General features: G+C 57.8%; 1 protein-coding gene across 4 annotated transcripts in view; it reads right to left on the bottom strand.

Annotated features, from left to right (window-relative positions):
• Positions 1-7,154: 7,154 nt before the first annotated feature.
• Positions 7,155-13,486, bottom strand: part of PDE9A (phosphodiesterase 9A) — a 92,349-nt gene continuing 86,017 nt past the window's right edge. For 2 of the 4 annotated variants that reach the window (XM_073887020.1, XM_025863481.2), the window contains 5 exons: positions 11,901-12,005; positions 11,115-11,243; positions 9,885-9,980; positions 8,392-8,500; positions 7,155-7,588 (listed from right to left, as the gene is read on the bottom strand). In XM_073887020.1, coding sequence (XP_073743121.1) covers positions 8,408-8,500; positions 9,885-9,980; positions 11,115-11,243; positions 11,901-12,005 — 423 coding nt within the window. In that variant the 3' untranslated portion in view covers positions 7,155-7,588; positions 8,392-8,407. Of the gene's footprint in view, positions 7,767-8,391; positions 8,501-9,884; positions 9,981-11,114; positions 11,244-11,900; positions 12,006-13,486 lie in introns of all 4 variants that reach the window. The other 2 variants (XM_073887022.1, XM_073887021.1) reach the window with 2 other exon arrangements.

Genomic DNA, 13,486 nt, shown 5'->3' with positions numbered 1-13,486 from the left:
TCAGGCTGCCGTCGGGGGAGGCAGGAGGCCCCACACGGCGTGGACCCAGGCTTGTGGCTGTGAGCCTCTGGCCCATTCCCTTATCCCCACATGGTTTCTCCGCGCTGACGGTACTGCCTGCTTTTGCCCCAGAAATGACCCTTTATGACCAGGAGAAAAGAACCCCCTTCCCCTTCTGCAGTAGCACGGACATCCTCCCTTTACCTCTTTCTTTATACGCTTTCATTCGTGAACGAGAGCAGATGTATTTTCCTGAAGACAAATTGAGCATCTACTTAGTTGAAATGGTGGACAGCGACCCATCACAGCGGATCAAGACTATATGGCAAGGGGCGCCTGGGTGGCTCAGTCGGTTGAGCGTCTGCCTTTGGCTCAGGTCATGATCTTGAGTGGGGGGGGGGGGTCCCTGCTCAGCAGGGAGCCTGCTTCTCCCTCTCCCTCTGGCCCTCTCCCTACTTGTGCTCTCTTTCTCTCTTGCTCTATCTCAAATAAATAAAATCTTAAAAATAATAATGTAGCATGCTATTCCACAAGGGATTTTGTGGATTTCTACCAGAGATGGCTGGCCTAATGTGTGGGAGCCACGGCCTGCCTTTACTTCTTGTTTCCAGGTGTCCTCAGTCCCAGTGAGAAGCATCAGGACTTCAGAGGGCCCAGGGCCTAGCTGGGGCTGTGAATGACCCCAAAGTATGGCTGCCTTTACCTTTCTGGGGGTGGGCTTTCTCGGACAATAAGCATGAAGAAAAATCTTATCATCACCTGATTGGAGGTGTGGAGTCATGTCGTCTTTGCCTGGTCCAGGCGCCGTGCACGGGGGCTGAGCTCCAGTATTTGCAACTTCTCGTCTGTGAGCTGGTCCAACCTCTGACCCTCAGGCCATTGGCCAAGCTACCCCATCAAAATATGATATTGCTCACAGTTGTATCTTCTGATTAAACAGAGTATACAAACCATTTTGTACCCACTTTGCCCAATATAGCATTATCTTTTTTAAGATTGATTGATTGATTTGAGAGAGAGAGCACGAGTGGGAGGGACAGAGGGAGAGGGAGAGAGAATCTGAAACAGACTCCATGCTGAGCACGGAGCCCAACTCTGAGACCGTGGCCTGAGCCGAAACCAAGAGTCGGACACTTGACCGACTGTGCCACCCAGGTGCCCCAATCCAACATTCCTCAATGAACATTTTTCAGTGAAATGAAAATGCCCTTGAAACACACGCTGTTTGGTTGCAGTGGTATCCACCTTCCTCAGAGTTGCCTGAAAACTCCAACCTCCTCTGACCATCTCAGAAAATTGAGTGACCCTGCTCTCCCACTGCTGGAAAGACCAAACATGACACTCTCCGTGAGCACTCAAAGGCTCAGAATAAAACCTGGCACTCATTTTTAGAATGCTTTTGCATAGAATCTGGTGAGACAATACCAGAGGTAAGAAAAGTGCCTTTTGCCAACTCTGCAAGTTGGTGTAATGCTGCCCCCAACATCCCGTGGTTGGGACAGACGCTGCCCAGAGCTGGTGGGAAGGCTGATAACAGAGACCCTGAGGCATGTCTGGGCAGCCCTCCAAGGACCACACAGAAGAGCTTTCAGGAGCTTCAAAGTTGAACCTCTTCGATGGGAGTTGGAAGATCACAGCAACAGAATGTCAAAGTAACTTTTTGGCTGCTCCTCATGGGGGTTTGCGGTGTGCCTTCACTCCTGAAATCGTGTGGGTAGAGGAGGGGGTTAAAACAGGCAGCCAGAGGACCCTGGGGCAAGGCTGCCAGTGGTGTGTTTAGACCGTGGGCTTCCACACTCCGATAGATGGCAAAATGCATGTCCCTTTGTCGTGAAGTCTGTCCCTGCCCCCCTTAAGTCTGGACTTGACCAAGTGATTGGCTGTGGCCAGTGGGACATAATGTAATAGCTGCGTGCGCGCCAAGGCGTGACAAGTGCTTGAGCATTGGCAAGTGCCGGGACCACTTTGCCACCATGAGCAGGAACCATGTTAGTCTGCCGCACGGTGACACATATGCACACAGCTGACATCAAACAACTCCAGACATGTGGCCAACACCAATTTGACCAAACAGCTCCAGCTGAGCAGGGTCAGACCAAGAGTGCCCAGTCAACCTGCAAACCCATGAGAAGTAATAAGCAGCGTTGTTTCAAATCGCTAAGTTTCAGGGTGGTTTGTTACGCAGCAGGAGCTAACTGAGACACTCCCCATTCATAACCAGATGCGGGAAAGCAGCAAACATTGCAGGTTTGAGTTTGCCTGAGCAGATGCTCACACTGTATCTTCCTGGGTCTGTACCTTCCTGTCAACCTTCCCTTCTGACTCCTTTCTGCCACCTGTGTCCTGGGAGTCCCTCTGGGCCTCCCAGAGAGACCCTGCTGGCCCAAGTCTGCTGACGTCCCATTTCACAGGTACCTGCCCTCTGCCTCCCTCAGAGCCTGGCTTGTTTGAGGAAGACCTGCCGAGAGAAAACATCCCAGAGAGCTGAGCCATGACCCTGCTCAGGACAGGTGGTGCACGTCAGTAGTGGCCATGGGACATTGATGCCCTCACCCTTGGGGAGAGAGGCAGGCTCCTGGGGGGACCTGCTGCTTATGCAGAGCTGAGAGCCGGACATCGTGCCGAGCGCTCGGCATGCGTGTGTTTAACCACACAATGGGAGAGGCAGAGATAGATGGGAAAGCTGACCAGGGTGGGTGGAGGGGGTTGAACTTGTCCCCCGCAAAAGATCATGACCACTTGCACCTGTGAATGTGAACTTGTTTGGAAATAGGGTCTTTGCAGATATAATAAAGTTAGGATGAGGTCGCCCGGAGGTAAGCTGGACCTGGATCCAGTGACTGGTGTCCCCAGAGCAGAAGGACATTTGGACACAGAGACATGCAGGGAGGAGGCCACGTGAGCACAGAGGCAGAGATTGGGGCGATGCAGCCACAAACCCAGGGCTGCCAAGGACCGCTGGTAGCCACCAGAATCAGGAAGAGGAAAGGAAGGATCCAGAGTGCAGCCCAGCCCACACCTTGGTTTTGGACCTTTTGCCTCCTGAACCGTGACAGAATCTCTGTTGTTTATGTTGGTGGCTGCCACAGGACACTCATGCAGAAGGCGGGGAGTGCTTGCAGGCAGTGAGTAGAGAAGCCCAGAAGGGTCCAAGCGCAGTCTTGCCAGGCTCTTTGCAGAACAGGTGGCCTCTGGATGACCCTCCCTGGGGACAGCAGATGCTGGACCAGCACAGGAGGGAAGGAGCAGTCCCGGCTGGATGTTAGCGGCCGGGCTGCCGAAGGTGGAGGCTGGCTTGGCAGGCCTCCCCGGGTTACCGTTCAGGGTGGACGGGCCTGTCCGAGGCGGGGGGCGATATATAAACAGAAGGAACAGTTCTGTGTGGTTCCTTCCAACCGGGAAACCGTGGTCGGCACGCTGCACGTATCCAGCCGGCGGCAAGCAGGCGTTTCCAGAGTGGTGGCCGCTGAGTGTGTGCAGCTGGCCACTTCCTCTGGGTCGCCCAGCACCCGGCGGATGCACATCAGTTCTTTAATGGGCGACTCTGGGCCTCCGCCGGCAGCCCTGCGAACATGCAGGCTGGTCAGCCAGCCACATTTGCTTCGTATGGCCTTCTGTTACATTCCAGTTGGCACGCCCAGTGCATCTTGAGTTTTCTGTAAAATAACTTTCCAGGAAAACAGCCGAAATCGGTCCGGAGTTCTCCCTGCCATGACTAATTTCTGGATGCTGCAGGATACTTCCGAGCCCCGTCTGGCTGCAGCGTCCCTCTCCTCCACACCTGTCCCTTTTCCCTTAATGCAGCCCAAAGGTTCCTTGCGCATTGGGTCTGCAAACCAAGCCAGGCACGAAAACTTGCATCTTTCCATCTTTTCAACTTCCTTTCTCAGCTGGGAGCAAGGCCAGGTGCGTAACAGGCACACATATGCTTATAAATGTGCACGCACACACAGCCTCACACAACTACGCACACCTGCAGGAGTATCCCTGTCGCCCACCGTGAGCGCGCACACACATTTTGCAGTATGATTTTTTTCCCTCTTACGTGATTCTGTAGGTTAGTGACCACACACTCAGACTCACTCAGTTGGCCAGTGTCTGAGTTCCTAGTGCATACATCACATCAGTGCTGCTCCTAAGGTGCGTGTGGTCCTGGGAGATCGTTTTGTGTAGGGTGTCTGTCTGTGAACAGTTCAAGTCACCCCAGCCCAACTTCTGGGCTGTTGGGACTTCACTGGGAGCCAGGCTTCCTCCTGTGCGTCCGAGCCAGGGAAGGCTAGTGCACAGCAGGGCTGGGTCACCACTGGTCAAGCTCACTTGGTGGTGACCGCAGGTGGACATCCCCCCTTGTTAAGTGACCGCCTTAGTGGCCCCTCGGCCCCTCGAACCCACCTCCCTCTCTTCCTGATGACACGGGGTGTCTCCCTCACTGGCCTCTGGCTTCTGCATGTGGCCATTCTGCACAGACACATTCCCGAAGGCCTGCCGCCCAGGCCCCGCCTTGTCCCCATCTGAATGCACCGCCTGGCGGCCCTGTCCGCCCACCCCAGCCTCACAAGCCCACCACCTGTCCTGGCTGCAGGGCCCCTGTCACACCGAGGCCCCGATGTGGATGCTGCCTCATCAGACCTTCACGTGGCTCCCTGCGTTCATCAGCCAACAGGACACAGGGCTGGCAGTGAGGCTGGGAAAACTTGCTGAGGACACGGGGGGGGGGGGCGCTGTGTGAGTCCCTAACATCCTCACCCAGCTCCTCTTAGCTACTGATCGAAAATAGCCCCCCAAATCCAGAGCGGCAATTTTATCTGCCCCTTAGAGAGACTACAGTTAAATTCTTGTGATTTAAACTTTAAAAACTCTCCTGTGGTGATACTGGAAAAGCAGTGAGCCAGAGCAGAGCCTCTTGGCTAGCGCATCAGCCGGACACATTGTCCCTCGTCAGCCCTTCCCGCGGTGGGACCCACACCTGCCGTGGAGCGAGAACGGAGTCGGGCATTTCCTGCGGGGCGGGGGGCGGGGAACGCAGCGGGACAGCTCCGTGGCCCCCGGCCATGTGGAACGGTTCCTCCTCTGTACCAGAGGCCACCGGACGCCAGTGGCTGTTTATCGGAGATTAAGTATTTTGTATGTTTAGTGTTCCTTCAAGCATCACGTGGAATTGATTTTCCGATGGGATTTGGTTAAAGATGCCAGCAAGGGCAGACTGTCCCATTGGCTTTGGACGGTATGATGGGAGGAAGCTGCAAGGTGCTGTGGTCAGACACAGGACAGGCAGTGTGGGGCGTCGGGCCCTGGGGTCCCCATCCCAGGTGGGAGTGACAGACATTTCTCCTTTTGTCTCTCCTCACCCTCGAGGTCAGTGCTGGCCTGCTCGGCAGGGGGAGAAACGGGGTGGGGGGCTGCACCCCAAGGCAGCACCTCTCCAGTGCCTAGCTGGTGCATGACATTTAGGAGCGAGATGTGTGGGGTCTGTCAGGTCCAATTTTTGACACATGCATCACTCCTTCAATTGCTAGAAATCTGGGGGGAGGAGAGCAATGGAGAACAGCATGTTGTTGTCCCCTCGAGTGAACACAGGGTGACAGAGGCGTGGCTGGTTTGCAGGAAGGTGCAGTCCTGTGGGACCGTGGCATCAGCCGGCTCCATCAAGTTCTGGAAAGCGCAGGGCATCGTGTGTGTCCCTCGATGGGCAGCGCAGCTCCGGACATTTTATCCTTCACGCTGACTTGACACTCGGCCACATCTTCCCCCCGCCAGCCTCCAGTGCTGATACCGTCACTGACCTAGCCCCCGTGTGTGCAGTCTCCCGGGGCAGGGCTGTTCCAGGCTCTGGGTGAACAGGCTGAGCTGGGTGACAGGGCCCCCATCTGTGTGACAGAGGCTGGCTGGCGGTAAAAGGAGGGGCCGTGTCCATATGGAGGGTGACTCGTGCTGGGGCCGCGTCACCCCCATGGGCTCAGCTAATGCGGTGTGAATGACCCCAGTACATAAGCATTCTGGAGGCAGGAGGTTGGAGGAAGCATTTTGCGGGGGGCTGATGCTCTCGTGCCAGTTTGTGAGGTCTCTACTGACGGAAACCAGGCTGCCACACAAGGGTGGGGACTGTCACAGAGGTGCTCTCCTTACGGACTCCTTCCTCCGAGATGTTGATTTCCCTATTCCAGGACTTGGTATGACCTCAGCCCCGTAATGCACACAGTGTGTTAGAGTGGGTTTGTGTGTGTGTGTGTGTGTGTGTGTGTGTACACCGGTGCACGTGTGATTGTGTGTCTCTGTGCATGGACGTGTGCACTTGTATACACATGCATATGTGTGTGGTTATGTGTGTGTGCGCACAAGCTCTGAATTCAGTCATCGCTGTGTGAAGTTTGACAAGGGGCAGAGCGTGGCGAGGTGGGCATTCAGCACAACTCAGCAGGTGGGAGGTACTGGTCAGAGAGCTCTTTCACTGGGGGAGCAGGTCACAAACCTCCCGTGCAGGGTGGCGTGTAGGCCGAGGTGCACCGTCATCTGGATGCCTGCTGAGTTTGTTGTCACCGAAGCTGCCGTTCATACTGAACTGGAATCAAGAAGTGATGGAAAATGTCACAGCAGAAGATGAATTATTCAGGGATGGAAAGTAGTGCTCTGGAATTCGCCGAGAGGGAATGAATGCATGGACGACACTAATCAACACCAGATGAAATGCCCACAGAGCGCAGATTATGCGGCGGCCTTTACAGACTTCTTCAGAGCGGAGCCTCTTCCGTGTGGAGAGGGGGCCGAGGAGGTGTGCGCGGCCCGGGAAGCATCGAGGGCTCTGAACACATGCGAGGCGTTGGGGGAGGGCTCGGGTGTGTGCTGCCCCTCAAGAGCTTGACTGCCCACCAGTGGGGTTCAGGTCTCCCTTCACGGGCACAGGGCCACCTCGAATGTGTCCCCAGTGCTTATCCCCAAAACAAAGGCAGGAAGAAGGGACAGCTCCCCTCCCTGGAGACCCTCAGATGTGCTGAGTATAATCTGCAGTTTGAGGTGTTCCATGCCCACCTCCCTGTAAACGGGCACCGGCCTGGTGGTGTGTTCACACCCATGTCTGACCAAGCGGCCTCCGGCCCCATGCCTCCCCGCGCACAGCCACCAACGTCCCCTCGATGCTCACAGACAGGACACGCTCCGGGCACCGCCTGAGATTTAATTTGAATTTACACGGGATATGGAGCATCACATCACACTGGAAAACTGTTCTAAGATACATCTGCGGGGAAAGCACAGTTCCTTGTCTCCGCGGGAGAGCTGAGGGGGACTCTGGGGACTCTCAGAGGCAGCCCCGGGATACACAGCATTACCAAAGAAAAAGTACAGTACCCGTTTCTGTATAAGAATATATTATTTAAAAGACAGTTTAAAAATAAAAATTCTGTACAGCATCATGAATTCCTTTTTTTTTTTTTTGTATCAGTGAACAAAACAGTTCTTAGAAAACGCAGTCTTGGCGGAGTAGGCGCTCAGAGTCAACTTTTCCCTGCACAGTCGGCTCCCGCGAGGCTCCGGCTCCTCCAGCCTGGTCCAGAACCACGGCCCGGACTGTCCTGCCGTCTTCAGGCTCCGTCTGCTTGGAAAAGGAAGAGGGAGAAAGCTTCTGTGGGGATTGAAAATGTGCAGGTGCTGTCAGACGTCCCAGGATGATGTGCAGACGATGCTTAAAAACCGCACACGCTGTTGAACACATTTAGGCCAAATAAAACAATCTCAATCCCTCTTCTGAACCATTAAAAAATAGGATGTGCCTGAAAAACGAAACACCAATGTTACAAGCACCGGGGGTCGTCCGGTGCTCTGCTCGTTTAACGGACAAAACAACAATAGTAATGGTATTATCCCCGCTAGTGGAGAGATTCAGGCTGTGAGGCTCAGAGAGGTTGAGACGCCTGGGCGGGTCACTCAGCTTGTCCTAAACTAAGCTGGGACTGTTGGGTGCCTGTGCCTGTTGCTACTTCTCTGCACAAAATCAGACCCCACGTCCCATGCCCTGCGCCTGGCACACTGTGTAACTGAGAATCTCTCCCGTGATGCTTCAGACCGAAGGGGCTGGTTTGCCTTTGACACGCACCACACGAGCAGCTACCGTCAGGTGCTTGGAAAATGCTCACAGCCGTGTGAGCGATACTGCATTTCTGGGAAGCTGTCACAACGTGCTTTTCCTTGTAAGTGGCCCCTAGGCTCGTGACCGATCTTGTGCTATCAGTCAAAGCATGTCCCCCTTCCTTCAGAGCCAAATTCTATGAATTACAGGCAAGGAATCAAAGTCTTACTTCAAAACCACCAGCCATTTGGATTTCCTGCCCTCCCCACCTTATGTCCTCCCTGCCGCCCCTACAGATCCTCACTGCTGCCCCGTTTTGTCTGAATTACCGTATGCGCTGAGACGTCAATTCAGGATGGCATTATCTTCGCTTTTCCTCACATCTCTGCTTCCCTCTCTCGGCGGGTCGGTGTGCCCGGATGTCAGGCTCTCTGTCTTCTGTAAGTAGGACAGAGTAGGGGACAATCAGGTTCCAGGAGCCCGTGAGTCCCTGCTTATCTGCTAAAGAGCTTCCCATTGAGTGAAATGCTAATGTGTCGTGGAGACGGATGTCTGCAGCACAGTCTGTGTGCCCACCACCTTCCCCGCTATGGGAGGCCTCCCCGTCTCGGCCACAGTCCCGAGCTTGGACTGCTAGCTTGTCCGGGCTGCAGAGCCCAGTGGACTGGCGGGGGTGAGCACGGAGCCCACGGCCCTTTCTCTTTTGTGTGTCTGTCGTTTTTGGGGGTAGGAAAGCATCCTGCGGTTCCGAGTGGCCCCCGCTGGGTGGCCAGGCCTGGGACCTTTATAACGATGGCTGTCGGGGGGCCCAGGAATGCCAAGGTGCTTTAGCAATCCTGCCGGGGGGCCTGCCAGGGACATCTGCTCGGACATCGCTCTCTGTACCATTTGCTTGTAGGCTTTGGAGGCTCAGGACCTCTCGGTGACCTTCTGGTAGAGGGATCCGACTAGTGGAACCAGCTGTGGGTCTGGAAGGCCCATGGACCAGTAGGCAAATCCTGAGCACCGATGATATGCCTGGTGTTGTACACACAGCAGTTTGGGGAATGAGAGCAACACAGTGCACTTGGGAGACCACCTGGCGCTCAGCGGGGCATGGGGGTTCCCAGCGGCAAGGCCGGGGGGCACCATAACTGGCGGGCCCTGACTGAAGGAGGGGTGGAGACAGTATGGGGTGGGGTGTGTGGCGCGGCCGAGGCCAGGCCCACCCCAGCTGACTGGCTATGAGGTGTGGGGGGTGTCTGCGTGGTCTCCGGGGGCAGGGGTCCCCAAAGCAGAGATGTACACACACCAAGGCCCTGGCGTGGCCAGACCCGCTCACAGACCGTGCAGAACGCCTCTACCCCAGCTCTGAGCACGTGAGCTAGACCTTCCCTGGACATAGTACCAGGCCTCAGAGCAACCTAGAGCGAGGCCTGGTCTCCCTGACCCTGAGTGGGCCGAGCCACCATTTGTGAGCTCCGGGATGTGGGTGGTGGCTTCTGTCCTGCAGGGAGTGACCCGTCCTACTGCCCTGTCACTGAGCAAGGTCAGCCCCGGGGCCAGGAGGAGGACAGGGACGCACATTGGGGCCGGGGTGCTGCTCTGAGGGGGTCTGAGACGTGGAGAGACCCTGACGCATCCGTTTACAGCACAAGGACTGGGGACGGCCTGACCCCTCCAAGGGGTGCAGAGCATTGGGGCAGTTTGGTTTCACGGAGAGTAAAGGTGCCCTGGTTTGCCAGGGTCTGGATTTAGGGGGAATGGAAATGAGCTCTGGTGCAGAGGGCCCTCCCGCCGAGCACCACAAGGACTACCGCCTTCCCCACGCGGCACCTGTTACCTCTCTCAGGGCGTCATCCATTTGCTTCAGTTCCTCGTAACGATCTCTGGATTCCCAGAGGGGCTGGAGCATGATTTCCTCCACCACAGGGAAGAGCTGGGAGAGACAGACAGGTTCACGGTCCATCATTCTCGAAGTGGCGGCAAGCGTCTGGGAAACCGGGGGGCCAGGGGACCACACAACAAGTGTCCTCGGAGCCCCTGGGCTGCCACCTGCAGCGGGGTCCCCGGTGACCCCTGTCCTGAGGCCGTCTGGTCAGCGGCTCCTGGAGACCCGCAGGCCCAACACCTGCCTCCCACCCACCTCCGGGTCCTGCTCTGTTTCTGTCCTCACTTCACATGGCCCTGCCCTCCGCCTGCCTGTCCCCGAATGTCTGTTGTCCAGACGCCAGCCTCGTCTCTAGTCTCCTGACAGCCCTGTGGCCGGAGGAACCAGACGGTTCTGGTGGCGTGGCCTTGGCCACCCTGCCATCCCCACCCTGGGGGACCCTGCGCATGCAGCTCTTGGCCCTGGAACGCCCCCCATGCCTTCTGCGCTTCCCCGTCACAGCCCGGTTCTACTGCAGGGGGAGGGCAGGGCCCACGTGGCAGTCCTGCGCCCCTGCACCCGCTGGCCGTGACAAAGGCCCGGAAGTCCGTGCACGGAATATACAGGGAGGTGAGTCCCCAGAGAAGTAGCAGCGAATGGGGTTTACGGGAGGACGCGCCGAGATGGTTCTGGAAGGCTGGCGGGTGCCATGGGCCTGGGGCCAGCTGAACGGGCGCACTCAGAAGTGGAGGCGTGAAGAAAGGCGAGAACTAAGAGCTGAGGGCCGTCCTGTAAGACAGCCGTGCCCAGGACGGCAGGGGACTGCGTGCAACGAGGGGGCAGCCCTCCCTGTGTTGGGGGCATGGGGAGCCGTGGAAGGTTCAGGAGAGAGGCAGGGATGGTCTCCTTGCTGAAATCAGCCTGGGGATGGCCGAGTGCCAGGTAGAGTGGGGCAGGTTAGGAGGTTCTTCTGAAGGCAGAGGTGCCCTGGGAGTGGAGAGCCTGGGGCGGCTCCAGGGGGCACGGAGACCAGAAGGCTGGGAGGGGTGACAGGGGGAGGCGAGAGGGTGAGGGCCCCCTGGGTGCCGGTGGAGGGGCCTCGGGTCCCACCTCACACCGCACAGGGGCGCGCATGTGAACCAGCGCGTGCGCACAAGTGTGTGTCTCTCGATGAGTCTTCAGCACGTGGTGACAGTCACTCACCTTGGTCACCGTTTCGAACATCGGGATCAGGACAAACTTGATGAACCCAATTTGGGCTGTGGCTTTGGTCACTTTGTCCCGGTCCATGAAAGGGGCCACTGGAAGGCCCTCGGACTTCTCGCGGTCGCTCTGGGGGATGCAGTGGGCCGCAATGTTAGAAATACCCGTGGCCTCTGGACTCTGCGGGCACGGGGCATGTTCCGTGCCCCGTTCACCCAACCAGACCACTCTGCCGTAGGGGTGGAGGTAGCGACAGGAAAGGAGCGGTATCTTCTGTGGCCACCGAAGCATTCAGAGGGTGTGGGGGGCCCGCCGTGAGGACAGGGCGCAGGGACGGGTACGGCTGGCTCCGAGGCAGAGGTGGCCTGCAGGGCTCCGGCCTCCTCCTGGGGCCCACCTCGCCGGCCTGCCAGCATCCTCGCCACGCTGGGTTGTCTGAGCGTCGGCTGACCTGCGTGGTGTCACCCATCCCTGGGGGCCCCTCCTGCCTCTGCTGCTTCTCTTTGAGGCCGTTTGCCTGACTCGTCCGCCCTACCAGCGGCACACTGGTCACGGGGGCGGGTTTCATTGCTCGCTTTCCCAGGCTGCCCCTGTCGTCCCTGTGTCAGGTCATACCCGTTCGTCTTGGATGTGCACCTGCTGTAAGGGCTTCCTGGAGGCTGGAGAAATCGTCTGTGACTCACTCCACTAGTGCCCCTGGGCACGCCCGTCGCCTTTCCAACACAGAGCCCGGGAAGGGGTTAAGCTGAGCGGCGGGGGCGGCTGGTGGCTGTGGGACACTCTTACCTGCATGAAATACTCTTCTAATAGGCAGTCCACCCAAGGTTCCGCAACTTCCATTGGACGGACCTCGTTAGAGATGTCACAGCATTTTATCAAAATCATCTTCAGCTGGAAGAGAGATCTGGGATCAGGCATGGAGCGCAGAGCACGTCCCACTCCTGCTGTCTGGGGCTGGCCTTGCCGCCCCGGGGGGACGGAGGGCGGCGCTGCTGGCCAACGGGGGCTGAGCTGTGCTGCTTGTGTCCACGGCGCCGCGGGCTCGCTCTGGGCAGGTGTGCTGGCAGTCTGCGTCTAGAACCCCAGCCACCCCCGGGAGAACGGGGGCCTCACCAACCCCCACGGGGTCAGAATCTGTTTGGGGGGCTTGAGGAGTAGAAAGGTCTGTTAACACAGACACGTTTTGTAATACAAACTTCAATCGTAAAGTTTAAAAGGATCTTCTTGCTTGTTGAGGACACACAAAAACATAGAAAGAAGTCACCGTTAGCAGGCAGAGGTTAAAGGGGTGGTGGTGGGACCCCTGGTAGCAGTGAGTGTATCAGAGGAAGGGCCCTCACAGAATCTCGGGGTGGGGATGTTCCCCTGGGCACCGCATGCCCCCGAGCACGAGTGGCACATGTAGGGCTGCCTGTGACCCCAAGGGCATCCACTGGGCTGAGCTCTGATTGCACCTGCCCCTCCTGCCTGGAGTCAGAAAAATCATATCGCAGCGAAGGTGGTGTGGGCTTCTGCCCAGTGCTCCCAGGCATGTGTCTCCCCTGTGAGCTGGCGCTCTCTGCCCGGGGCCCCTGTACCTTCTGCTCAAGCCACCAGCCTGCAGAAACCTTGCCTCCCCCTGCTGCTCACTGCCTTCCAGGCCTGCTCTGGCCCCTCCTTCCAGTCTTCCTGGCCCCCTCCCCCCCAGCACCAGATGGTGTCGCCCAGCAAGGCCCCCTGCTGCCACACACGACTGTCCCCAGGTGTCACTGACATCCCGGGACAAAGCGTGGGCCACCGCTCAGGGTCTGAAGGTGACCAAAGTCCCCCCGGGCACACCAGCGTGGGCTGTGGGCCCTCTGAGTGGGCCCGGGCTGTTTGCACCCAGTCTTGCAGGAGGCGGGTGGGGAGCCTAACTCGGCAAAGCACCTCTCCACTCAGCTCAGCGTCTGGCACAGCCCCAGCTGAACCTCAGGGTGACCTGGCTGCCCTTTTCCCTGTCCCTGGTCACCACCCTTCCTTATCAGTGCCCAGGAGTCGATCCAGGCCTTCCTTGTCTGCTCGGGAGTTGGCTCCAGAACACAGGCCATTACAGGGCCTTGCTCGGCAGGCCTCTGAGGGCAGCTGCCCCACACCGGGCCCGGGGCACAGCCTGGGCACTGCGTACTGGAGGGAGCTGTGCCAGGATCTCAGGCCGCGGCCACACGGGGCACTGCCCCCAGGCCTCCTGTTGGGGGCCTCGGCTGCGGTCCTAGAATCCATTTTGACCCAGAACCTTTCCACTCTTGGGCCTTTCCCTCCACATCCTCCAGTCCCCATGTCCATCAGGAATTGGGTGCTTTTGGGGCTCCTCGGCCAAGGCACGATCCCCTAGTCTGTGCCGCAGGCCACGG

This window comes from Callorhinus ursinus, unplaced genomic scaffold (assembly GCF_003265705.2).
Source record: "Callorhinus ursinus isolate GAN/ISIS: 27379988/994484 unplaced genomic scaffold, GSC_fseal_2.0 scaffold75, whole genome shotgun sequence".
NCBI classification, from domain to species: domain Eukaryota; kingdom Metazoa; phylum Chordata; class Mammalia; order Carnivora; family Otariidae; genus Callorhinus; species Callorhinus ursinus.
This window is presented reverse-complemented; position numbering and strand designations above follow the sequence as displayed.